Genomic DNA, 27510 nt, shown 5'->3' on the forward strand with positions numbered 1-27510 from the left:
AATGCCAAAGCCATATATGTCTGCTATTTCTGAACAAAGGGGATCCCAGAGAAGAATTTACAACCATTTATGCCATAATTGCACAAGCTGTTAGTAAATAATTTCAGTGAGAAACTGAAAGTTTGTGAAAAAATTTGTGAAAAAGTGAACAATTTTTTGTATTTGATCGCATTTGGCGGTGAAATGGTGGCATGAAATATACCAAAATGGGCCTAGATCAATAATTTGGGATGTCTTCTAAAAAAAAATATATACATGTCAATGGATATTCAGGGATTCCTGAAAGATATTAGTGTTCTAATGTAACTAGCGCTAATTTTGAAAAATAATGGTTTGGAAATAGCAAAGTGCTACTTGTATTTATGGCCCTATAAGTTACAAAAAAAGCAAAGAAGATGTAAACATTGGGTATTTCTAAACTCAGGACAAAATTTAGAAACAATTTAGCATGGGTGTTTTTTGGTGGTTGTAGATGTGTAACAGATTTTGGGGTTCAAAGTTAGAAAAAGTGTGTTTTTTTCCATTTTTCCTCATATTTTATAATTTTTTTTATAGTAAATGATAAGATATGATGAAAATAATGGTATTTTTAGAAAGTCCATTTAATGGCGAGAAAAACGGTATATAATATGTGTGGGTACAGTAAATGAGTAAGAGGAAAATTTCAGCTAAACACAAACACCGCAGAAATGTAAAAATAGCCTTGGTCCCAAACGGACAGAAAATGGAAAAGTGCTCTGGTCACTAAGGGGTTAAAATGTGTTAGTTTGTGCAACCTTGTCTTGCTTTGGTTCATATTATTATATATAGAACCCTATCTCTTTAAGTGCAATATATATATATATATATATATATATATATAAATATACTGTATGTGTGTGCATATGTGTATGTGTGCATATGTGTATGTGTGTGTATATATATATATATATATATATATATATATATATATATATATATATATATATATATATATATATAAAATAGGGGATAGGGAGATGGCCTTAACAGTACATTGTCCTGAGTGTAAGATTTAACTTCAGGAATTTTAAATGTTACCTTATATGAAGGAGCATTGTGCAGACCCTTAAAAATACTATACAAAAATATTAAGAAAAGGTAGAAAGTGTAGAACTTTAAATTATTGAACTACACACAAGACAGGGATTTCAGCACAAATAATTTATTTCGATTAAATAATCACACAAAAATATATAGTTGTTGAAATGAAACACTGAGTGTCCTCAAAGAATGCAAATCCACATGTTGGATAGGATGTCATTTATTCCACAAGTAAACAAGTGAACCATTTTTTAGTACTCTAGAGCAAGGACAACTAAGTGTTGGATATAAACGATTAACCACAATATTTCAAATACAGAGACCTGGTATCCGAAGGACAACACCTCCACTAGAGGATAACACCGCCCTAGGTGTATTATTTAGCTATCATAGTGATCCTAGAGGATCTATGCCTGCTGGATACATCTAACAGCCTTAAGTAAAACGTTTTCCACATACAAACAAGTACTTTTAATTTTAAGCACTCTTTATTTTTCAAATGTTCCGGTATATATACCAAAGACTACGGAGTTATATGCAACACCAATTTCAGAGGGCACCTCATTAAATGGAATGAAAACCGGTGTCATGAAAGATAAGTAGTATATAGGATCCATGCATATAACCCCAAAAGCAAGTCTTGTTTAAACCGTGACTATATTGGTTACAATGTTACATGTGCAAGACTCAGTTATTATAACATTGCAGCCATAAACATAAAATAGCAAAAAGATGAATAGTTTGTGTATTTTTCTACATGCGGTAAAGGTTAATGTATTTTTTCACACTTCACCTTTGCTTGCAAATGTCCGCAAGTAATAAATATTGGCAAAGTTCTTATTTTTCCAAATGCAATAAGCCTCATTCAACTTTCTCCTTTAGCTGTATTAAGCAATCATACTTCAGCTACTCACATAGCCACCAAAAACACGGCTTCCAAAGGCAGGCGTTTATACCTATTTAGGATCCTCCTTGGTTTGCCGCAAACACGGAACTTGTTTGGTCATCTGTTTAATCCGCAACAAAGTTTCTTGCTCCGAGCACGTCACTGCCGACACGCGTTTCACCCCCCACGTGACACTACGTCATAGGGGTTTCCTCAGGGCAAACGGTTAATTTCTCAGTGTGGGCCTTGGCTTTTTAAATCGTGCATACTTTACTGCGATTGGAAAGCCAATAGATTGAATTACTTGTAAGCATGCCTCCCTTTTTCCAGGAAAGGTGAAAAGATTTTGAGTGCAAAGGATAATTGATTCAACAGTTTCTCTTGCACCATAGTGCTTAAACTTAGTTTTGTTAAATGCTAAGTGTATACATTAATACAATCAAACTTTCATATATATTTAAAAACCTGCAGGTTACGTTTTAAACATAAACCTTACATATAGAAAAACAAAAAATGGTTCACAAATTTAAAACAGATTCTCTTGTATTTTTATTTTAAATTTTTACATTAATATCAAAGTATTGACTTATGACTATTTAGGATTGGTGCAGATTGAGAACGCACATCAACGCAGCTGATCTATATACATTATTTATATATCCAAAAATAGATAATCAATTGAACATCCATATTTTAGAAGGCAAATGAGATTCACAAGAATGCTGCGAATTCAAACTTTTCATTAAGGCATTTTGGACTAAGTCTTTGGAGTTTATACATCCACTCAGTTTCTTTTTTAAGGAGAACATTATCAATGTCTCCTCCTCTCCCATAGATGGAACATTTTTCAATTCCAATTACTCTTAAATCGGCTACACTACAACCGTGGTATGTAGCAAAATGTAAAGCTACACCACTTTTTATCTCTCCTTTACTTGCTGCCTTGCTGTCATCTCAACTTATAGAGCAAATCATCCCTATTCTCTCTCCTTGCTCTATTTAGAGCATATCTTAAATTTCTCTTAGAATAGCCTCTATTTTCAAATCTATTAAAAATTTCTATTGCATGTGTGTCAAACTTTTTCATACTTGAGCAATTTCTCCTTAAACGGAGAAATTGCCCAACTGGTATCTCTCGAATTAATGGCTTTGGATGGTGACTTGAGGCTTCCAAAATATTATTTGTTGCTGTATCCTTTCGGTATATTTCAGTTGCAAGGTTCCTGCCCTCCTTTTTGATTTTAACATCAAGGAAGGTCAGTTCACTTGCACTGAAATCAAAAGTTAACAAAATATTAAACAAATTTGTATTTAAGATCTTAACAAATTCTCTTAGAGAATCTTCAGTCCCCCTCCATAGGAGGAAGACATCATCTACAAAGCGTAGCCAAATTAGAACATGTTCTTCAAGCCAATCCTGAAGATCTCCAAAGACTACAGTATTTTCCCAGAATCCTAAATGGAGACAAGCATAAGATGGGGCCCATCTTTTAGAAGACCCTTAAAGTAGTAAAAATGATGAACTTCAGATCATTAACCTCTCAAATTTTCCTTTAAACAATGCACATCTAAACCTATTGAAAAAAGGTCTCTCCTTTTGTCCAGCAAATGCCCTAGACAAATTTATGGTAATAAAAGACCTCAATCTTTTTGCACGTAAAGTAGTCCTTTCACAGGTAATGAAAGGCAAAACAAATAACACTAATAAAGTTAATCCTGATTCAAAAAAATTGGATTAAGATGATCAAGAGGCTATAACTGACCTGGTACAGTTGCTGAACACAGAGGAGATACTCGACAGTGATTCAGTTGAAAATCCTCTAACTCCAACAGAAGAAATATCGGTTTCCCACCTAGATATAAAAGTTGACTCGGGTTTCAAAAGAAAATCCGAATACATGCCCCCCCTTGCACTTGTACCTGCGGTAAAACTGTTCGTGAGAGAGGTTGAAAAGGAGATTAATAAAATCTCCTTTGATAAGATCACCAAAGATAATTTAAATCGTGATGAAAGAAATGCTCTCCACGATCTAATGAACAAATCAGGTATCATAATTAAGCAGGCGGACAAGGGGGGAAACCTGGTGGTTATGAACGAAACAAATTATGTTAATGAGGTGAAGAGACAGTTAAAAAATAAGGACCAATATATGGCCTTGCAACTAAACCCCATAGCCTCAATTCAGACTGTTTTGCTCCTTCTCCTGAACAAAGCAAGGAAAGATGGAGTTATAAACAAAAGAGAATGTGATTATCTGTACACTAAGTTCCCTAGGGTCCCTGTGTTTTACTGCATTCCCAAACTACACAAGAACCTGAGAGATCCACCAGGACATCCCATAATTTCTGGGATAGGGAGCATCACAGAGAACCTGGGGAACTATGTAGACAGATTTCTGAAACCTTTCTTACTTACCCTAACTTCGTATGTTAAGGATACCAGTGACCTCTTGAGAAAATTGGATGGTTTAGAGGTGGAACCAGATGTTCTACTGGTGTCTTTAGATGTGGAGGGACTCTACTCTTCAATACCTCATGAGGTTGGCCTAAAAGCAGCCAGGCATTTTTTGGAGAGTAGAGGTCCGATGTACCAAAAACACACAGAGTTTGTTTTGGATCTTTTGAAGTTTGTATTAACAAATAATGTTTTTTGCTTTGACCAGAAATTCTATAAACAAATTAGGGGAACGGCGATGGGGGCGACATGTGTCCCATCTTATGCTTGTCTCCATTTAGGATTCTGGGAAAATACTGTAGTCTTTGGAGATCTTCAGGATTGGCTTGAAGAACATGTTCTAATTTGGCTATGCTTTGTAGATCATGTCTTCCTCCTATGGAGGGGGACTGAAGATTCTCTAAGAGAATTTGTTAAGATCTTAAATACAAATTTGTTTAATATTTTGTTAACTTTTGATTTCAGTGCAAGTGAACTGACCTTCCTTGATGTTAAAATCAAAAAGGAGGGCAGGAACCTTGCAACTGAAATATACCGAAAGGATACAGCAACACATAATATTTTGGAAGCCTCAAGTCACCATCCAAAGCCATTAATTTGAGGGATACCAGTTGGGCAATTTCTCAGTTTAAGGAGAAATTGCTCAAGTATGAAAAAGTTTGACACACATGCAATAGAAATGTTTAATAGATTTGAAAATAGAGGCTATTCTAAGAGAAATTTAAGATATGCTCTAAATAGAGCAAGGAGAGAGAATAGGGATGATTTGCTCTATAATTGCAAAACTGAAATAGGAGAGCAAAAAGTCCGGTTTGTAACTGCGTACAATTGCCACTGGGAGAGAATCGGAGGTATTCTCTCTGACAAATAGCAGGTCCTACTTGCTGATGCAGAAATTGGAAGTATAGTAGGAGAAAAGCCCTCTCTGGTAGCTAGGAGAGCACCAAACCTTAAAGATAAATTGGTGAAAAGCCATTATGTAAAAAGCCCAAACACGAGTGACTGGCTAGAAAAACACAGGAAAGTTACAGGCAGTTTTCAATGTGGAGGCTGTGTTTTATGTAAATATATTGTTCGATCAAAGACATTTTCAACTGACACTGGTGTATACTCTATAAAACAGTTTATTAACTGTAAATCGGAAAATGTAATCTATCTACTATCCTGCAGTTGCCCGGGGTTCTATGTAGGTAAAACTAAACGAATGTTGAAGGAAAGAGTGACCGAGCACAGAGATGACATTAAGGCAGCAAGTAAAGGAGAGATAAAAAGTGGTGTAGCTTTACATTTTGCTACATACCACGGTTGTAGTGTAGCCGATTTAAGAGTAATTGGAATTGAAAAATGTTCCCTCTATGGGAGAGGAGGAGACATCGATAATGTTCTCCTTAAAAAAGAAACTGAGTGGATGTATAAACTCCAGACACTTAGTCCAAAAGGCCTTAATGAAAAGTTTGAATTCGCAGCATTCTTGTGAATCTCATTTGCCTTCTAAAATATGGATGTTCAATTGATTATCTATTTTTGGATATATAAATAATGTATATAGATCAGCTGCGTTGATGTGCGTTCTCAATCTGCACTAATCCTAAATAGTCATAAGTCAATACTTTGATATTAATGTAAAAATTTAAAATAAAAATACAAGAGAATCTTTTTTAAATTTGTGAACCATTTTTTGTTTTTCTATATGTAAGGTTTATGTTTAAAACGTAACCTGCAGGTTTTTAAATATATATGAAAGTTTGATTGTATTAATGTATACACTTAGCATTTAACAAAACTAAGTTTAAGCACTATGGTGCAAGAGAAACGGTTGAATCAATTATCCTTTGCACTCAAAATCTTTTCACCTTTCCTGGAAAAAGGGAGGCATGCTTACAAGTAATTCAATCTATTGGCTTTCAACTAAACAGCGATATCCAATCGCATTAAAGCATGCACGGTTTAAAAAGCCAAGGCCCACACTGAGAAATTAACCGTTTGCCCTGAGGAAACCCCTATGACGTAGTGTCACGTGGGGGGTGAAACGGGCGTCGTCAGTGACGTGCTCGGAGCAAGAAACTTTGTTGCGGATTAAACAGATGACCAAAAAAGTTCTGTGTTTGCGGCAAACCAAGGAGGATCCTAAATAGGTATAAACGCCTGCCTTTGGAAGCCGTGTTTTTGGTGGCTATGTGAGTAGCTGAAGTATGATTGCTTAATACAGCTAAAGGAGAAAGTTGAATGAGGCTTATTGCATTTGGAAAAATAAGAACTTTGCCAATATTTATTACTTGCGGACATTTGCAAGCAAAGGTGAAGTGTGAAAAAATACACTGGAAAATTAACCTTTACCGCATGTAGAAAAATACACAAACTATTCATCTTTTTGCTACTTTATGTTTATGGCTGCAATGTTATAATAACTGAGTCTTGCACATGTAACGCTGTAACCAATATAGTCACGGTTTAAACAAGACTTGCTTTTGGGGTTATATGCATGGATCCTATATACTACTTATCTTTCATGACACCGGTTTTCATTCCATTTAATGAGGTGCCCTCTGAAATTGGTGTTGCATATAACTCCGTAGTCTTTGGTATATAAACCGGAACATTTGAAAAATAAAGAGTGCTTAAAATTAAAAGTACTTGTTTGTATGTGGAAAACGTTTTACTTAAGGCTGTTAGATGTATCCAGCAGGCATAGATCCTCTAGGATCACTATGATAGCTAAATAATACGCCTAGGGCGGTGCTATCCTCTAGTGGAGGTGTTGTCCTTCGGATACCAGGTCTCTGTATTTGAAATATTGTGGTTAATCGTTTATATCCAACACTTAGTTGTCCTTGCTCTAGAGTACTAAAAAATGGTTCACTTCTTTACTTGTGGAATAAATGACATCCTATCCAACATGTGGATTTGCATTCTTTGAGGACACTCAGTGTTTCATTTCAACAACTATATATTTTTGTGTGATTATTTAATCGAAATTATTTATTTGTGCTGAAATCCCTGTCTTGTGTGTAGTTCAATAATTTAAAGTTCTACACTTTCTACCTTTTCTTAATATTTTTGTGTATATATATATATATATATATATATATATATATATATATATATATATATATATATATATATATATATATATATATATATATATATATATACATACATACATACACATCAAAAACGAGATAATTAATATTATTGAGATGTGTGTGAGATCTCAAATAATTATACTATTATTCAGGAATGCCTCAAACATTTTGACTGCGTTCGATACTACCCTAAGATAGTGGCTCATCCTTCCCTAATACACTCTATCCCTGGATTACTGGTAGGTTTATCAGATATGCATCCTTCAGTAGGCAGTGACATTATAAAATGTGAACTGAGCTTACCCCTCATGCCCCTCTGCATAAGTCCCTACAATTTCAATATTCAAGACTTCAAAGCCTATAACATAGCTGGGTGTTTACCCCTAACACTATCAACCCAAAGACTCTATGGGAGTTAAAATGGAAGGAGGGAGCCAAGCTATATAGGGAACTACACATTTTTTATAACCTTATGGATGGGGCTTGGCTGCCAGGGAAGCCTAATCCGTTTTTTTTTCCTGGGAAAAGTTGTGTGTCACTATATGAAATTTACTATAATGTTCTGACCTAATGGTTGAAACCCCTTGCCCACACTTAGCATCTTTATGGCAAACTTGCTTCCACTTGTAGGCTAAATAGTGTTAACCCAACATAAGTGAGATACAGAATAGAAGTTAAATCGCATTAGGCATTCTTTTTATTTTCTGTGTTTGCTCAGACTACATTCTTTTCACAAATATAGCATAAAATGACACTGAGTATATATTTAAATACTTAATATTTATCCTAAATTTTTACATTTGATTTAATAAAGGCAATCAGAGCATTTATCAGCAACGGACATTTTCACAAAGCTTAATGAAATTTATAAACATTTGGCAATGGCAACCCCAGAGGAACCAACATCAGTTTTACCACTTAATGAAAAGTAAGTTGCTACTGAACATTATTTATATTATTCTGATTTTGTTATCATTGTACTCTACTTATAGCTGTTTCTATAGTATTTAATACATAGGTTAATTAACAATAAATTATGATGCTTACAGAACAAAATTTGCACTCATCAGGTTATCACGTGTAAAGACCTTACGTAAAGTGTTAAATCAAAATGTGCACAAACACATCAAAAACACATTAAAACAAAGTGTTACACTTTTATATACAGTATATATATATATATATATATATATATATATATATATATATATATATATATATATATATATATATATATATATATATATATATTCGTAGTTCTGAGTTCCAAACACTCACTGTATTGGTGAATTGCCTGGGTGCTCTCTATGGTAGATAGGTAGAAACTTCAAAGAAAGAAGAGGCCCTCACAGGGCTTAATGAACATAATTTTTATTAATATTTCTTCAATAAATTTTTAGTCAACGTTTCGGTCCTCACAGGGACCTTTTTCAAGACGGTGAACATACTACACGTACATCATCACAAAATCAGTCTTGAAAAAGGTCCCTGTGAGGAACAAAACGTTTACTGAACATTTATTGAAGAAATATTAATAAAAATTATGTTCATTAAGCCCTGTGAGTGCCTCTTCTTCTTTCTTTGAACTCTCTCTCTCTCACATAAAAAAAAAATTACAAATTTTCTATAAGGGTTAAAAGATATATGGTATATGACAAGATGTTTTACTGGGAAGGGTTATAATGTGTGTGTATAGGCCAGAGTCTAATGTTGTCACATTGACTGATTATAGAGGTAACATAGATTTTAAAGAGGTATGTGACATTGCAACCTTTCAGACCCTTTCTAGGGAAGGAGATTCAGGGGCAGTTCCACACACAGTAAATAACTTTAGTGGTTTCAAAAAAGCTTCAGAATTCTACCCAATACAGAACAGAGGGCCTACTTTGGAAACTTTCTCTAAAAGAGTAGAATACGATCTGACCATGTTGGCTTCCAACAAAGATAATAAGCATTTTAGACATAGTTTATCAAGAAATGAGAGACAAGCCTTGCAGGAATTGCAAAATAGAAATGACATTGTCATACGCTCACCCGAAAAAAGGAGGTTCAGTGGTGGTACTTGATAGGAATGATTATGTAAGAGAGGCATTAAGACAATTGCAAGATGAGAACAACTACAAACGCTTACATACATATCCGACCAAAATTTATCAGAGAGGGGGACTTCCGGTGGGCGGGCTTAGAGGTAACAGCTCTGGCGCAGAGCTCCGTGCCAACTACAAGAATAAAGTGAGAATTCACTCTAAATTTTATAGCCCGAGCCTATTTGCCCTAGACAGGGATCGTGTCTGGGCCCTAGAGAGGCAGGAAATATACATCTGCCCCCACTGAAGTCCGTCTTTCAACTGTCTAAGGGGAAACCAGGTAGACGGCGCAACGAGAGCGGCGGCCATCTTGGCCTAACACAAATAAGGAGGACAAGCTGAGATTGCGAGCTAGCTGGTGAGGTTCCTGCACAAACCCCAGAGCGGGCGGAAAGAAACACCGGTGACTCATTGTCCGGATCGGGAGCTGTACCCTGCCCTTTACCGAGCTCCACAGGCTGGAGTGGTGACACGGCGAGAAGCCACGTGGCGCTGGAGGCACGAACGCGACTGAAGAGCCCAACAAGGAGGGCGCAGTCTTACAGCAGCTTATCGACATACCGCAGGGGCCAGAATCATCGGAGCATTTGACACAGGCTCCCGGTCTCTTGGATCTACTCTGCATACCGCCAATAAGTACACCGGAGCAGTGAGGGTACCAGCCCGTACCGGGTAAGCCTGCTGAGACCAGACCGTATTGGGTAAGATCGTGCTGTGCATACATACGGCCTCAATACATACGGCCTCAATTTTCTTAACAATCTGGTGGCGGTGAGGAGGCTTAGAGGCTTGGAGCTTTTTCCTATGGGACACCTCTGCATAAGGGGATTAATAGGGCTCTCTGGACTGCACATATAGATCATCGGCCCCCCTGGTGCTTTACTTAATAACATTTGGAGCTCATTGTATAGGGGCACCCGCTAATGACTTTTTTCGATTCTACCTAAGTCTCTGTGGGGAAGTGGGCTGTATTGGGATCGGCTCAGAGGTCTGGGAACTATAAGTCTTACATACTGCATAAAATCCTGCTTTGCCCTAGCCCTCAGACACTGACCTTTCTGATCATATTTAAACTTGCTGGATATCAGATGTACTGCATGGGCCTAGGAGCCCACTGAGGCCTGCACATTAACATTAACTTTCTAAGGGACTTTTCACCTGCAGGAGCCCCCAACAAGTTGCTTGAGATCCCCTGTAAATTGCTGCCTGAAAAGAAGTTATTATTTTTCTCTCTTGACTGTGTGCAAAATATGCTTTAATCACTCTTTTGCTTTGCAGGTTGAATTGTATTTATGGACACACATACTGTATGTTTTGCACTGTATTGATATACTCTGTGTGCTGCTGGCTCATTTTGTGTACCTATAGGCCTGCCTGATAGAGAGAAGATAGAGAGTCTGTGTTGTATTGTATACTGCATGCTGCTTTGACCACCTCTTTGCTTTGCAGGTTGAATAACGTTTATTGGCACACTGATTTTATATTCTGACATGTACTGATGTATTATCTATACTGACTGCTCATTTAGTGTAACAATTGGCAGGAATAAAAATACAGATCGCAGAGCTAAAGTAGGTTCTGATGTAAGTACCCAGGCTACCTCCTTTGACCCTATCCCAGAAAGCCATGTCCTAGACCCGCACCCCATAGTAAAGCAAATATCCACCCTTTTTTTACCCAAGATAGAAAATTTGCAAAAAGGGGTTGACACGCTTGCGGAGGAAGTAAAGCAATTTTCGACTAGGGTATCGGAGGTAGAGGGGAGGGTGTCAGATTTAGAGGACACGCAAAATGTTAACACTAATAAACTGATAGCCCTAGAGAAACACACTGCAGCTCTTCAACAAAAGATTGATGATCTAGAAAATAGATCACGGCGGAATAACCTCCGTCTGTTAGGCCTGCCTGAATCCATCAAAGCAAATGATATCTTGAAATTTGTTGAAAATACTCTCCCGTCTTTGATAGAGATCCCTACTGACGCACTAGTGCGTAGTGTAGAAAGAGCACACAGGGTAGGCCCAGAAAGACCGGCCATGGATCGCAATGCACAAGCAAGGCCTGTAATGATAAAATTCCTTCATTTTCAGACTAAAATGGCAGTCCTTAGGGCGTATCGAAGGATGGGGGAAGTGTCTTTTGAGAACTCTAGGATTCTACTCTTCCAGGATTACTCTGCAGATCTAGTGAAACAGCGCAGGGAGTTCTCAACAATCTGCTCTAGATTACACAGAGAGGGTAGACAGGCCTATTTACTCTACCCAGCTAAGCTAAAAATTGCCACCCCTAGAGGTCCTAAATTTTTCGACTCTCCGCAGGCAGCACAGGAGTTTTTGGACGCAGAGAATGGATCCAGGAGTCCTAGATATGCTAGAGGGGGAGAGGGTTAGGGAGGGGTTTTCTGTACAGAACAAGGTGAGGTCTTTATTATCTAGTTTTATCTATGACTTATGCAGATAATGCAAGGTGGAGATAAGAAAAGTTGCTATACCTGTGCGCAGGTCAAGAGTTTGTTCTTATGGTTATGGTTCATTATGCAGTTGGGGGGGGATATGTTCGATAGACATATTTTAGTTAAATGTCTGGGAAGCTTTCCCTGTTATGCTCTGGAGTGGAGGCGTTCAGGACAAATAGGTGATAAAGGATTAGAGACACCAGGAGATTCCGCTACAGGGTTGTCTCTGCTCTATATATCTTTGTTTTTTCTTTTATGTAGGACGAATAATGGGGTCACCAATGTGTTTAAAGGTGCAGCCCTGCAGGCTCACAAGTATAAATGGTACTGGTATATAGATAGGCATATGCTTTTAGAGAAAAATGGTTGGGTGAAACTTAAACTTATCCAATGCTGTCTATTAACATTGCTTTTGCACAGGGTGAATTATGATGAATGGTATCCTTGCACCTCTGGAATCGATGGACTGGCACGGAGATGGGTGAGGAACTTTCTTTACTACCCTTTTTCTTTACTATCCTTCTCTTTTTTTTTTTTTTTTTTCTCTTCTTCTACGCTGAGGATCACATTAAACATTAACATTTAGTATATACTCTTGGAATGTAGGGGGTATACATTCCCCAGTTAAGCGAAAGACTATACTCACATTACTCAGAAAGAAGGGTGCAGACATCGCGTTTTTACAGGAGACACATCTTAATGACATAGAACACGCTAAATTACAAAGAGACTGGGTTGGCAGGGTGGAATTTGCGTCTTATAAATCAACCAGCAGAGGGGTGGCTATCCTGTTTGGGAAAAAGTTAGAGATGGATGACGTATCGGTAGTAACGGACCCGGAGGGACGATATATTGTGGTTCGCACCACTATTGCAGGCAAGAGATACACGTTGTGCAATATATATGCACCCAACAAGAAAGACAGATCATTTTGGGAAGGTTTGATTGAGGTACTGACTCCATTCTTGGATACTCCTATCATACTAGGGGGTGACTTCAAACTCGCCCCCAATCCTCAGTGCGACAGGCTTAGGGACCAGAGTAGACAACTTGGGGGATTGCAGACCAAGGTCAGTTGCAAATTTGAAGTGGATACATTTCAATCTCTGACATCTGCTCTAGATATCGTGGATATTTGGCGCAAGCTGAACCCGGACGGTAGGGACTTTACGTGTGTCTCCAGATCCTCTCCCACTATGTCACGTATAGATCTATTCATGGTCTCGAACTCCTTGATTCCCCAAGTGGTGGATACTAAAATAGGGGATGTGGTGGTTTCTGATCATGCCCCTGTGGGGCTCTTCCTAGACACACTGCCCCGGGCATCGGGGCGCAGGACTCTTAGATTTCCCCAATACTTATTGACATCCCAAGAGTTTCAACACTATATGGAACAGGCTTGGGATGACTTTCAAACTAACAATGCACAACATCGCTCGAACCCGGAGCTCTTCTGGCATACAGCCAAAGCAGTGCTGACTGGTGATATTCTAGCCTTCCTGTCACGCAGGAAAAAACTGCACACAGAGAGGCTGGAGAGGCTGAGAGAGCAGTTGGCGGATAAGTTCCATTTGTATAGGTCCTCGCCTACGCTGGTTAACTACCAGAAGTATATGGATACGAAAAAAGAATATGATGCGCTATTGGCGTATCAAGCCTCACAAGCCCTCCTGAGAACTAGGGGTAGATACTACCGCTTTGGGGATAAATCGGGCAGACTGCTGGCCTCCCTGGTCAACCTGAAATCCTCCACCCGTTTCATAGCGGCCATTAGGTCAATGGGCACTCTGACTAAGGACCCTAAACGAATAGTGGAGACGTTTGCCTCTTATTATTCTGACCTCTATGCTAGCAACATGGGGGACGCAGAGGAGACTAAACGGGCATTTTGGGACTCTATCGAGTTACCACAGGTGTCGGAAGACCAATTGAGTAAGCTTAATGCACCTATTTCTAGGGAAGAGGTGGATAGAACGATCATGACTCTGAATTTGGGCAAAGCAGCAGGCCCAGATGGGCTGCCGATCGAATTTTATCGGTTACTAAAGAACAGGGTGGTCCCCGTGCTCACTGATCTTTTTCAGAACTATTTCACGGAAGCTAATAAACCAACTAAGACCTTCACGGCTGCTCACATCACTCTTATCCCTAAGGCGGGTAAAGATGCGCTTCTCCCGGAGTCTTACAGACCCATATCGCTGTTGAACTCAGATTACAAGATCTTGACTAAGTTATTAGCGGAACGTCTTAAATTTATATTACCAGACTTGATACACGAGGATCAGACCGGCTTTATGGTAGCAAGGTCCTCGGTGGTAAACGTACGCAGAATCCTGCAGGTGCTACAACACTTTTGGAGTCTGAAACAATCGGGGGAAGGGGGTAAGCTCCCGGAGGCCTTCCTGCTGTCCTTGGCCGCAGAGAAGGCCTTCGATAGGGTGGAATGGGGACACTTGTTTCATACCTTGTCTAGATTTGGATTCTCTGGGTCCTTTGTCTCTTTTATCACCAATTTATACAATTCACCTATAGCTAACATATGCGTTAACAACCTGTTCTCGTCTGACATAATATTGCAAAGGGGTACAAGACAGGGGTGCCCGCTGTCTCCCTTGTTGTTTAATTTGGCATTGGAGCCACTAGCAATTAAATTACGTCAAATCTTCCCAGGCATTGAAGTAGCGGGTCACTCCCAACATCTCGCACTTTATGCAGACGATATGTTGCTGTTTGTACAAGACCCTGAGGTGCACGTGCCGCCTATTGTGCAGACGCTGCAAGATTTCGGGTCCTTCTCGGGCTATAAAGCCAACATGCAAAAGTCAGAAATCTTATGGCTGCACAGGGGTGAAGGACCGGCGCAAGAGTATCCGTTCGCAGTGGCGAACCAGGTGATTACCTATTTAGGTATTCAAATCCATGTGAACCCCAACAAGCTATATTCCACTAACTTGGCCCCCTTATGCGCAAAACTCTGCTCCCAGATGAAGAGCTGGAAGTCACTACCCATATCGCTAATGGGACGCGTTAGCCTTATCAAAATGGCGATCCTCCCTCGTCTTTTATATCCCATGCTCATGCTGCCTCTTCTGCTTAATAAAAATGATGTGAAATCTTTAAATTCTGCAATGCGCTACTTTATGTGGCGTGGAGGCAGGCCACGTATCTCAGCAACCAAATTATCCATGAGTTATCTCAATGGGGGGCTAGCATTGCCGGACTTCAGGCTATACAATTGGGCGGCCATGATTCGCCTGGTACTCGACTGGCAGATAGGCACGGGCCACTTTTATAGAGCGGATTTGGAGAGAGCAGTGTTAAAGGGTATATCTCTAGCGTACCTGCCGCACTTATCAAAATCGGGAGCGGCTAAATTGCTGGCTGGGAATCTTCTATACCAGGACCCTATAAAGGCCTGGCACTTAGCTCATAAGTACCTAGGTAAGGTGAATATGGGCTCTCCATATCTACCACTTAGTGGCAACCCGGATTTTCCGGCGGGTATGGACACAAAACCATTTCGCTCTTGGGAGCAACTAGGTCTGACGAGCATAAATGCGCTGATAGATCCGCTGATGAAAACTGTGAAATCCTTTGCAGCTCTGCAGAGGGATTATAATATCCCACAAGCCCATTTCTACGCGTACCTCCAGGTGCGCCACTATGTGAATAAGATAATAAGGGAGGAACCGGGCTTTTGGGAGGGCTCACCATTTCGTTTGTCACAGGCCCTATTCAAAATGGGGAAGTTCTCTTTATCTGAGATCTACCAAACTCTCTTACAGAAACGAATGCCGCACACACATCTGAGCTTTGTAGAAGGCTGGCAGAAAGAGGGATTTCAGGATATCACGTGGGATGAGGTCCGGAGGGGACTGGAGAGAGTCAAAAAAGCCACCCTATCGGCGAATTTGCGGGAAACCCAAATAAGGTTCATACATAAAGCGTATATGACCCCCAAGTGTCTAGCTAAATGGATACCGGATTGGCCCAATAAATGTTCTAAGTGCTCCGCGGAATCTCCTGGCCTGTTGCACTGTATATGGGAGTGTCCGAAAGTTAGTCAATTTTGGAGTAAACTACAGTACTGGGTTAAGACAAAAATGGGTTCTTCTTTTGAATTTACAGCTAGGGCGGTATTGTTTATGCAGTGGGAGCAACAGCAGAGACAGACTGACTCAGAATTGACCTTACTTATTCTTCTGGCGAGGAAGTGTTTACTTAATCACTGGACAACTAACAGGGCACCTACAATGGTTTATTTCAAAAACATGCTAAGAACACAACTATTTATTGAACAAGTAGACGTTAGGGTAGATGTGGGTAGCCAACTAAGTTCATTTCTACGGAAATGGCGCAGACTGATTCTAACATTTGAATTGGAGATACAAAGACAAGTCCTCCTTCCCTTTCGTAATTCTATTACTTTTCTAGAAGACTCTCTGAGAGGGGAGTGGAGTCATCTCACTTTTTAATCATCCTGTCTCTCTTACTATAATTTAATTTTTTTTCTTTTTTTTTTTTTTTTCTTTTCCTCTCGCCCTCTCCGTTGCCGGTCCGGTAAGATATCTAAGATTGAACACCTGCCTACTTATATGAGAACACTGTGTACACTATAGGATAAGAATAATTCTGTTCAAGTGGAATATTAGGGGGGGGTGGGGGGTTAATAGGGTTTAAATTGAGTAGGGGAGAAGTTTTAATCTCTCCACATTACAAAATGAGGGAGTTGTCAGCATGTGGGTTACGGACATTCCGGTATATGATGGTACAGGATAAAGTATCCTTGTGTTAAAGTTGAAGAGTTCTGAGATGTAGTCTACCACTGATTACCTGTATCCTGTTGCTTCTGTCTCATTATTGTACAGCTTTTATAATGATGTAATATGTGAATACCATATATGTGATACATGTCTTGCTGTGGGATAAATGTTTGTGCCCATGTGTTCACTCTCTCTCTGAATAAAAACTGATTTAAAAAAAAAAAAAAAAAATTATCAGAGAGAGCTAAAATCACTTCTGGATGATGGTTTGGAGAAAGGATTTTCTTTCTAATGACACGGTGAGTCCACGGGATCATCAATTACTGTTGGGAATATCACTCCTTGCCAGCAGGAGGAGGCAAAGAGCACCATAGCAAAGCTGTTATGTATCACTTCCCTTCCCCCAAACCCCAGTCATTCTCTTTGTCTCTAGTGCAAGGAGGAGGTGAAGTAATTAGGTATCCTGATTAAGAGTATTCTATCAAGTGTTTGTTTTTTATTTTTGAAGTCTGGGCAAGATTGCTCTGATCTTCCATCAAAATCTAGGTATAGCTGTACTCCACGTTAGTCTCTTCAGCAGGGCTGTGGTAGCTTTAAAGCAGTTAGGAACTTGTAAAGTGGGCTTTGCTGTGTTTTCCTAACATATTGCTGCCCTGGTATAGAAAGCCTGAGTAAGTTTACTCTGTCTTTTTACACAGGTCTCTGTGAGGTGTGGCATCCTCTCATACTTTGTGAGTCGTCTGACTGCCGGATGGCTAGAATTCAGGTAAGTGCCTTTTATCTTTTAAAAATTTGGGAGATTGTGCACTTTATATATTCTGCAACTCTGATTGGGACATTATATACCCTAGTTTGGTATCCTTAGGCAGCATACAGGCACTTATTGTGATTTTGAGAGACAGTCTGTTTCTTCTTCAGGGATTGAAGGGGTTAATCAGTGTGTAGGACTTTTTTCCTTAAATTGTTTATTTTAAAGGGACAGTCTAGTATAAATTAAACTTTCATTATTCAGATAGGACTTTTAATTTTAATCAACTTTCCAATTTAAAAAAGAATAAAAAACAGAGGCGCCACCATGGCCTAATATCGCCAGTACAGGTAAAAATGAGCAGCAATATGAGAATGTGAATACTCACAAACATAAAGCACCCCACTGGTGCTAGTAGAGCAGACTGACACTTCTCAGTGGTTCAGCACACTGTATCCAAAGCGCAGAGACAGTCAGGAATCCTCTGACACTCCAATGTATATGTGCCTATGGATAGAGGAAAAAGCAACACGACATGGCCCAATATCATCAGGACAAGGGGAAAATAATACCAATTGCTTGCACTTACAAGATGGTGGGCACCTGCAGGTGCAATCTCAGCAAACTGGAGCCAAAACGTCGCCCAGTAGACTTAAAACAGCAATCCTCAACAGGAACCAGGATCAACGATAAAATTTATCACAGGAGGTGAAAAAAATACACACAATAGCAAGTGTATAAAAGTATAAAAAGTCTTTATTAACACAGGCTATCCAACTTTCCAATTTACTTTTATCATCAAATTTGCTTTTTTCTCTTGGTATTCTTAGTTTAAACTAAACATAGGTAGGCTCATATGCTAATTTCTAAGCCTTTGAGGGCTGCCTCTTATCACAGGCTTTTTAATTCTCTTTTCAACTCAAAAGACAGAAAGTACATGTGGGCCATATAGATAACACTGTGTTCAGGCACAGGGGGTTATTTAAGATCTAGCACAAAACAATGCTAAATTTAAGATAATAGATAATAAACAGTCACAGTCATGTGATCAGGGGGCTGGAAGAAGGTTCCTAGATACAAGGTAATCACAGAGGTAAAAAGTATATTAATATAACAGTGTTGGTTATGCAAAACCGGGGAATGGGTTATAAAGGGATTATCTATCTTTTAAAACAATAACAGTTCTATGGTAGACTGTCCCTTTAATGACTGAGGTAAAAATGAGTTATGACATGTATGCTTATGACATTGCCTAGTCAGGGGGAGGTTTTTTCTCTAGCGGCTGGGAGCGCCAGCTTTATTTAACAATGCGTACTCTCAGTCCGTTTTGCCTCTCCCTCATGTATCTTCCGTTTCCTAGGGGAGCGGAGGCGGCAAGGTAGTCTGTCCTTGAGAGGAGGAGTAAACTCAGTACTCAGTTTTTCTCTCTGAACCGGGTATGTCGCTCTCCCTTGAATTTTAGGTGCCATGTTGTTTTGCCTTTTCTTTCTCCTCAGGGAGGTAGTGGCCTTGCCATTTTTTTGGTTCTCGGTTCCTGGTCACATGACTCTGCCTCCTTACTCCGAAATCGGAGCAGTAAGGTTTTCTACCTGCTGTGTACTACGCATCAGTAATACATGAAAACATAAAGTATTTAAGGTGTCCTTTTAGAGGATTCCGTACCAGATTTAAGAGATCTGAGGAATCCTGCAGTTTTCGAATTCTGTCTCCTAAAAGCCATTAAAGGCACAGTATTGTAGTATAAGATTAGTACTTAAAGTCCTGTTATGGGCAGTTTTGTTTAAGACCCTTAAAGTGACATTTTTGTGTAGTTTAGGAGAACCCTTAGTTCTTTCTATAAGCATAGTATAGATAGTATGCTTGTATATATGTTTATATATGCTTATTTGTACTATACACATCATATTCTGTACCATAGGCAGCTTCTTATATAGATTCTGCTTTAGTCCTAGACGTTTTTATTTTTTAAAGTGACAGGACAAGTTTTATTGTTTTCTTTCGGGTTGTTCTCGGTGTTTAATGTCTGCTCTAAACTACTTTTTAGAGTTTTTATGAAAATCTTAAAGGGAACTTCCTTTGAAAATTCTCTGAGCCCTATGTCTCTCAGGATGATACTGTCTAGGCAATGCCACAGTTTCTCCTTATTATCCCAAGCCTCTATGGCGTCACATGCAGTGCCCTGCAGTTCCTCTCAGTCTCCTGGAGGAGTGTATTTGCATACAGAATTTACAGCCCTGATATCCTCTGCGGTATCTGCGGCGGTCTGTTTCTCCCTGTTTTCAGGAAAAATGCAAAAGGACATTTAATATTTCGGATAATAGGGTTTCTGCTCCACATGCTGCTACACAGGTTCGCCTTTTTCTAAGTTGAGGGGGATTGCCGGTAGTTTCTGAGGGCGAATTCTCAGATTTGGACAGTATAATTTCTTGGACAATACCGACCCACCTGTCATTGTCAACCCTTGAAGTTTTGTAAACGTTATCGGTTCTAATTCTTCCCTGAGGAAGTGTTCTTGACGTCCTATGGGAATTTTCACAGGAATAGGAGAAGTTGGGGATATCCTTTCCCTGTGTCCCGTCCTTTAAAGGAATCTCCTGTCGTTTTCTCCTTTATAATGCACAAGGTCTTTAGTAGGACTTTCTACTTTAGCCATAAGAACTTTGATCCCTGTTGAGTTAGCTAGCTCCTTTGGATCTATGGTTAAGAAGCTGGAGTTTTTTTGTTCATTGAGAACAATGCCTTGTCTTTTAGACTAGCTGTACCAGCCCGCTGGGTTTTATGGCCGAAGTTTTGGTTGGCGGGGAGGCCTACCTGTGACCTTGTGGTACAGCCTAGGCCTTATAGTTCTGCAGTTGCAGATTTAATATTTTATGTTTCCTCTAATCCACGCTTCTGGTGTTTCCTTTTAGGATATTCAATCATCATTTTCCTCTGTCCTTTTGAGGGAAAGTTTTCTCCTTCTAGAGTATCTGCATTTCAGGTATGATAAGAGACTTTCCCTGAACTGGGTTCAGGTGCTCCTTCTCGGGAGTACTAATTCCAGTCCCAGTCTGTGTGAACGAGTTCTAGATTTTTATCTAGTATCCTTTCTCCTTGGTCATGAGGGCCTGTTCAGAACAAACTCAGAATTTATTGTTTCTTTGAACGGAATCCTCTCAAGTTTCTGAGAAGGTCTCTGAGTGTAAGGATGTTTTTTCCTGGACAATATATGGTTCAGGTATCTTTCATCCTTGAACAATCTCTCTTCAGAGTTTTTGTCAATTTTCTTTCCGATGGATGGGATTGAATTTGTGATAGAATCCCCTTATTCCATCTTCAAGGGTGATGAACGGACCACTCTTTCATTACTACACCCACTTCCGTCAGATCTTCGGAAGCTTAAGATGGCCAGGTCTGGTCATTACATGGATGAGAGACCGCCTGGGTTTGTTGGGTGTGGTAGATGTGGACTTTTATAGATTTTCAATCTAGGAGATGAGGTCTAACAGAGGTCAAATAATTAAGGACATTTTCCTTTTCCTCCCTCTGCAGTCTTATGTCCAGCCAATAGCAAGCTCTTGCCGTCTGGTAGATAGTTTAGCCTTGTTACAACCAGGAGTTTGGGAGTTTGGATCTTGCTGCAGTGGGATTATTTTCCCTTGGTTGTTTACATAATAGGAAGACCTCTCGGATCTACCTCAGAGAATGGATTTTGTTTTGTTCGATTATAGTCTCCTCACTGTAGTGTTTTTTCAGGAGCTTATGTCTCAGGGCGTGTGCTTCTGGAGACATTCCTGGGTAAGGTGACCATGGGCATTAACCTGCTGTCTGGTAAGCAGCCTGGATTTAGGTAAGTGACTGCTCTTCCCTTTAACATCGGGGAGTGGAGAGCAAAATTACAAGCCTCGATGGCTGTGTCTCAGTAGTTGTTGGTGTAGTTCCAGTCGGACAATATCACATCAATGGTTTATTTAAACCATTAGGAAGGAACTCAGTATTCCCTTACCATGCTGGAGATGTGGATTGTCCAGTGGGCAGATGCTCACACTGGCTGTCTGTCGTCCTCTTGTCAGGGGAGGACATTCAGGAATTGGAATTATGATCAGTCAGATGTTTCATCTCGGAGAGTGGGTTTCCATCCGGGGGGTGTTCTCTAGGTAGACCCTTTGAATTGGGAAGCTCTGGAATTGGCTCGTTTAGATTGCCAAAGTTCCAAGTTCAGTTCATGGTCAAGTGATCCGTTGACCGCCCTGTTGGATGCCCTGGAGTTTTCTTTTATTCAGTCTTGCATCCTGTTTTCTTCATTTTGCTCTCCTTTCACAAATTATTGCTTGTAATTTACAGGAGAGAGAGGCAGGTTTTTATTAGCCCCTACGCGGCATTGCAGGATCTGGTTTGCAGACCTACTGATAATGTAGTCTCCCCTCTTGGAGTCTGCCTCTGAGGAAGGACCTTCTTATTCAGGATCCTTCCTTCATCCTAATTTCGTTGCTGAAGTTTAGATATTTAGTTTTGTCTAAGCGCTGGGTTTTATACGTTGGTCATTTAGATCATGACTCATGATCTGTCAGTTGCTGAAGAGATTGCCATAAGTTATGGCGTAAATATCTATTTGTTTAGAATCCAAGAGTTCCTTTTGAAGTAGAGTCTGGATTCCTAGAAATTTTATTCTTCTCCAAGATGGTCTGGAGAATGGTTTGTTAGTCAGTTTCCCTGAAGGGTCTGATTTTCTTCAAGCCAGCTGTGGTAACCTGATGGTCAGCTTAGCTGTCTAACAAGAGGATAGCCGCAGTTTGAAGCCAGCTGCAGCTACTTGCACCTTGTCTGTGTGCTCGCAAGTCTATCTGTCTTTTTTGCTACATAAGTGTCTGGCGGACGTGCCAGGGGTGCAATCTCTTGTCAGGCCCTGGTTAGTATCAGGTCTGTGTTAAGTCAGTTGCTCCACCTTGGAATCTTAACTTTGTTCTTAAAGTTTTGCAACAGGCTCCATTTGAGCCTATGCATTCCATTCATATTAAGTTATTATCTGGGAATTCCTTCTGCTCAGAGAGTCTATGAACTCTCTGTTCTGCTGTGTGATTCTCCTTATCTTATATTCAGCAGATAAGACAGTTCCCTGTACCAAGTTTGGTTTTCTTCTTAAGGTTGTTTCGGACAAGTATATTATCAGGAAATTGTTGTTCCTTCTCTCTGTCCTATTCCTTCTTCTCATAAGAAATGTGTATTTTACAACTTAGATGTTGTGCGTGCTCATAAGTTCTTTTTGCAAGCTTTGAAGGCTTTACGTCAGACTTCCACTTTGTTTTGTTTGTTCTTCCGGACAAGAACTGGCTGTGGCTCAACACACAAGTAAACAGAGAAGTAAGCACAGAGCCGCGGGTTCAGATTCTCACACAGCCCTGTCGAGCAGAATGCCTTCCAGACCTTTAAGTTAAATGTGAGGGTTGGGTAGTTTCTGCTGCTTCCCCTTCTCTCTGGTTGAGAAGTATTATTCGGGTGGCATATGTGACTGCTGGTCAGCAGCCCCCTGAGTGAATTACTGTTCATTCCACCAGGGCGGTGTCTGTTTCGTGAGCTTTCAGGAATGAGGCCTCTGTAGAACAGATCTGTAGAGATGCGACTTTGTCTTCTTTGTACATTTTTTCTATAAATGTGATACTTTTGTCTCGGTGGAGGCTTCTTTTGGGAGAAAGTTTCTTCAAGCAGTGGTGCCTTCTGTTTAGGTTACCTGTCTTGTCCCTCCCTAATCACCTGTGTCCTCTAGCTTGGTTATTTATTCCCAACATTAATTGATGATCTTGTGGACTCACCGTGTCATTAGAAAGAAAACAAAATTTATGTTTACATGATAAATTAATTTATTTTTTGACACGGTGAGTCCACGATCCTCCCTGTTTTTGCAGACAGTTTCTTTATATAAACCTCAGGCACCTCTGCACCTTGTGTTATTTCCTTTCTCTCCTTTCCTTCGGTCGAATGACTGGGGTTTGTGGGAAGTGAAGTTATACTTAACAGCTTTGCTGGGGTGCTCTTTGCCTCCTCCTTCTGGCCAGGAGGGATATTCCCAACAGTAATTGATGATCCTGTGGACTCACTGTGTCAATAAATAAATAAATTTATCAGGTAAACATAAATTTAGTTTTTTTATTTGACCACATTTAATTATTTAAACCTAGAACATCCCGTGGTCCCTATCTTCCACCACCTTCCTAAGGTGCACAAGACTCTATCTAATGTACAAGGGCATCCCATAGTGAGTGGGATATGCTCATTTTTTGAACATATATCCCAATGGCTGGATACCATTTTGCCCCCATTTGTTAAGTCACTGCAAAGTTACTTAAGAGACACAAATCATGTTATGAATTTGATAGAAAAACTAACATGGCAACATGACAATTATTAATGGCTAACTGTAGACGTCGTGACTCTCTATTCGTGTATCCCTCACAGTGAAAGGCTGAAGGAAATCGCCTTCTTTCTGGATAATTTTTCACACTATTCTAATGAATTTAGGGATTATGTATTGAGAGCCACAGTTCATGTTAACTCACAACTATTTTAAATGTGAGGGTGTGTTCTATCTCCAGAGATGTGGGACAGCTATGGGGGGCAAATTTGCCCCATCTTATGCCAATCTGTTTATGAGTTTGTGGGAGCTGTCCCACATCTATGGAGATGTAAATGCCTATAAGAAAAATATAATTTTTTACAAGAGGTTCATAGAAGTCCTGCTGTTTGTATGGCAGGAGTCTGATGTGTAATTGAATGGTTTTGTAGAAAGCCTGAATAATAAAAATGTTGGCCTCAAATTTACTTTTGTAAAACAGGAGAAACAGATTCATTATTTGGATCTTACCCTTATAGCAGAAGAAAATGGGCAGATCAAGTGTGATATCTATAGGAAACCAATCACTAGAAATACATTACTCCATGGAAAGAGTTGCCTCCCGAAACATGTGCCATTTGCAATGGCTAAGGGGCAACTGGTCAGGGTAAAGAGGAATTGTACATCAGATAAGACTTACAGGAAACAAAGTAACAATATGAAATTCAGACTTAAGCGGAGGGGTTACCCACAACATACATTGGATAGGGTCCAAAGACAAGTGGATCGGCTAGATAGACGACTCCTACTAGCTGATTTGAAAAGTAATCGAAGCAGAAAAGAAAGTACACAACAAAAAAAGAGTCACATTTGTAACAGCAGATGATAAATTGATTGCGTGAATGAAGGCCTTTGTTGCTCTTACAGAAGGAGTAAAACATTGGGTAACTATTTGGCTCCCTCAGACTTGCCTTCAGTGGCACCCCAGATCCGTGGTTCTTGGCTATTACATAGGGGAATGTACAAATGGGGAAGACCTAGGTGCAGACCATGTGAATTTGGTATATTCTCTGATATGTTTTGTTCAGAAGTTGCAAAAAAGGAATTTAATATTGAAACCTGTCTAAATTGTACATCTTCCTATGTTATCTATTTAGTCACGTGTATAGAATGTCACCTACAATATGTAGGTCTCTCTACAAATGATGTCAATACAAGAATTAGGATTCACCTTTCTACTATCAAAATTGGTGAGGCCACAACACCATTGGTTAGACAGTTTACCCATAAACATCTCAAAAGTAACTCTACTTTCAGATGGCAGGCCATAGAAATGGTTAAAAACCCACCCAAAGGGGGGGATCGAGATAGATTGTTGCGAAAAAGAGAGTATTATGTATGTATTGGGTATTTAGACTCAAAACTCGGGTCCCCTTAGGACTCAATTCAAAGTATGACTTTATCAATTACTGGAAATAACTTGTATATATCATTTATGCTTCTAGATGATATGTTTGCACATCAACAAGAGTACATGAGGATGAGTATAGTCATAATGTATATTAGGCCATGACTACACATTATATGTATAGACTGTCAATATTACTGTCTTATTCATTGATGTTTCTTTTTATTCAAATTTTGGGTGTATGGTCTAAATTAGGTATTTGATATGAACAGGAACATTAAAGGGATACTGACCCCAATTTTTTTCTTTCATGATTCAGATTAGAGCATGCAATTTTCTAATTTACTTCTATTATCAATTTTTCTTCATTCTCTTGCTATCTTTATTTGAAAAAGAAGGCATCTAAGCTAAGGAGCCAGCAAAATGTTTGGTTCAGACCGATGGACAGCACTTGTTTATTGCTGCTGTCCAATCTTCAAGGACAACCCAGGTTGTTCACCAAAAATGGGCCGGCATCTTTTTGAATGCTTTTCAAATAAACATACCAAGAGAACGAAGAAAAAATGATAATAGGTGTAAATTAGAAAGTTGCTTAAAATTGCATGCTCTATCTGAGTCATGAAAGAAAAAATGTGGGTTTAGTGTCCCTTTATACTACATAGGATAATTTGCAAACATTGGATGATGTTAGGTCACTCAATGCCTGAGGTTGAGGAGTTTAGACAGTTCCCTTTTTTTGCTTTTCGTAAGGGTAACACTCTTGGTAGACAATTGGTTAGGGCTAGAAGTACACCCCCTAGAGTTCAACAAAGGGTGTTAAAACCTGTACAAAATGGTACATTCCCATGCCTCAACTGCTCTCATTTTAATAACATCATTAGGGGAGACAATATTAGTCATCCATTCTCTGGGAAGAAATTTGCCATAAAAGGATATTACACATGTCCGTCCACGAATGTGGTTTATGCGCTCAGATGCCCATGTGGCTTGATTTATGTAGGGGAAACCTCTCGCCAGATAAAAGACTGCATAAACCAACATAAGTCAACTATTCATAATGCAAAAATTAGACATTTTCCAGTCCCCATTAATTTTTATGAGAGGGGATATCAAGTTAACAAACTTTGTTTTATAGTTCTAGATCATGTGCCCAGGGGTAATATTGGCTTTGACAGAGGGAAAATTTTACTAAGGAAGGAGGCTATGTGGATAATGGCATAAATAAAGATTATGATTTGGCTATCCTATTGTAAATAGGTTCTAGTAAGGAATAATATTGTGAAAAATATCATTTGAAAATTATATGAAAATTATGGTCTTGTCTTTGTTTTTATTTTGGGATATCATGGAAGTTAATGAATATGAAAAGTTCAGTGATTATTTCCTTTTCTTCTAATTTTAGCTAGGTAGTTATTTTGTCTTAGGATATTTATGCACCTGGATAGGTAATATCTTTTGAATTTTGGGATTTCAATGTATTATAAGTGGTGTTTATGATGTCAGAGGTGGGCGTGATATTTTTGGCTATTTAAAGATGGAAGTATTGTTCATTTGTATTGAGCATGAGGAGGGGGTGTGAACCCTGAAACATTGCTCTACTTGTACTGCTGCTTATGAAGTAAATACTGCATATCTGCAGCCTTGAGTGTCTACTCTTTCTTTTTATTATATATATATAAATATATATATATATATATATATATATATATATATATATATATATATATATATATATATATATATATATATATATATAGTAGGCCCAGGTAGCGCACTCTCACTTGCCAACAAATATTTCAGACCAGGGTGCATAGCATAATAATCAATAGTGTCCAATAGTAAGCACTCTCTGGATTTAACCACAGCAAACTTTTATTAAGCAGTGACGTTTCTGGGCATTCACCCCTTCTTCAGACAACCCAAAATGTGATACAAACAATGTTAAATACCCAACAAGCCCCTCCCCCATCTCAGTTCAGCCAATCCAATAAATCAAATAAATAAGAGATGATATTACATCATTTGTACACACATATATAATCAAAACAAATAAACATCAGTGTTTCATCATAAATAATATGTTAAATGTGAAGGGTCTAGTGATACCTAAATATCAAGTGACATAATAAAATAGTGACCTGTTAAAAGTGGTCATGGAGCTGTATCCCAAGTATATATTAATATCTACTCTGCACCACCTATCATCAGTCAAGGATTAACACATGTAATGTCAAACAAAGTCAATACTCCCTTCCG

At 39.2% G+C, this 27510-nt stretch overlaps 1 protein-coding gene across 1 annotated transcript in view; it reads left to right on the plus strand.

Moving 5' to 3' along the window:
* The window catches only part of LOC128640465 (cilia- and flagella-associated protein 46-like), a 638812-nt gene that overhangs the window by 38663 nt on the left and 572639 nt on the right, over positions 1–27510 (plus strand). The window contains exons 9-14 of the mRNA XM_053692944.1: positions 3689–4535; positions 8301–8414; positions 12290–12352; positions 12449–12509; positions 12715–14410; positions 21275–21368. Of these exons, the coding sequence (XP_053548919.1) occupies positions 3689–4535; positions 8301–8414; positions 12290–12352; positions 12449–12509; positions 12715–14410; positions 21275–21368 (2875 nt within the window). The remainder of the gene's footprint in view (positions 1–3688; positions 4536–8300; positions 8415–12289; positions 12353–12448; positions 12510–12714; positions 14411–21274; positions 21369–27510) is intronic.

Source organism: Bombina bombina, chromosome 9, assembly GCF_027579735.1.
Source record: "Bombina bombina isolate aBomBom1 chromosome 9, aBomBom1.pri, whole genome shotgun sequence".
NCBI lineage: Eukaryota > Metazoa > Chordata > Amphibia > Anura > Bombinatoridae > Bombina > Bombina bombina.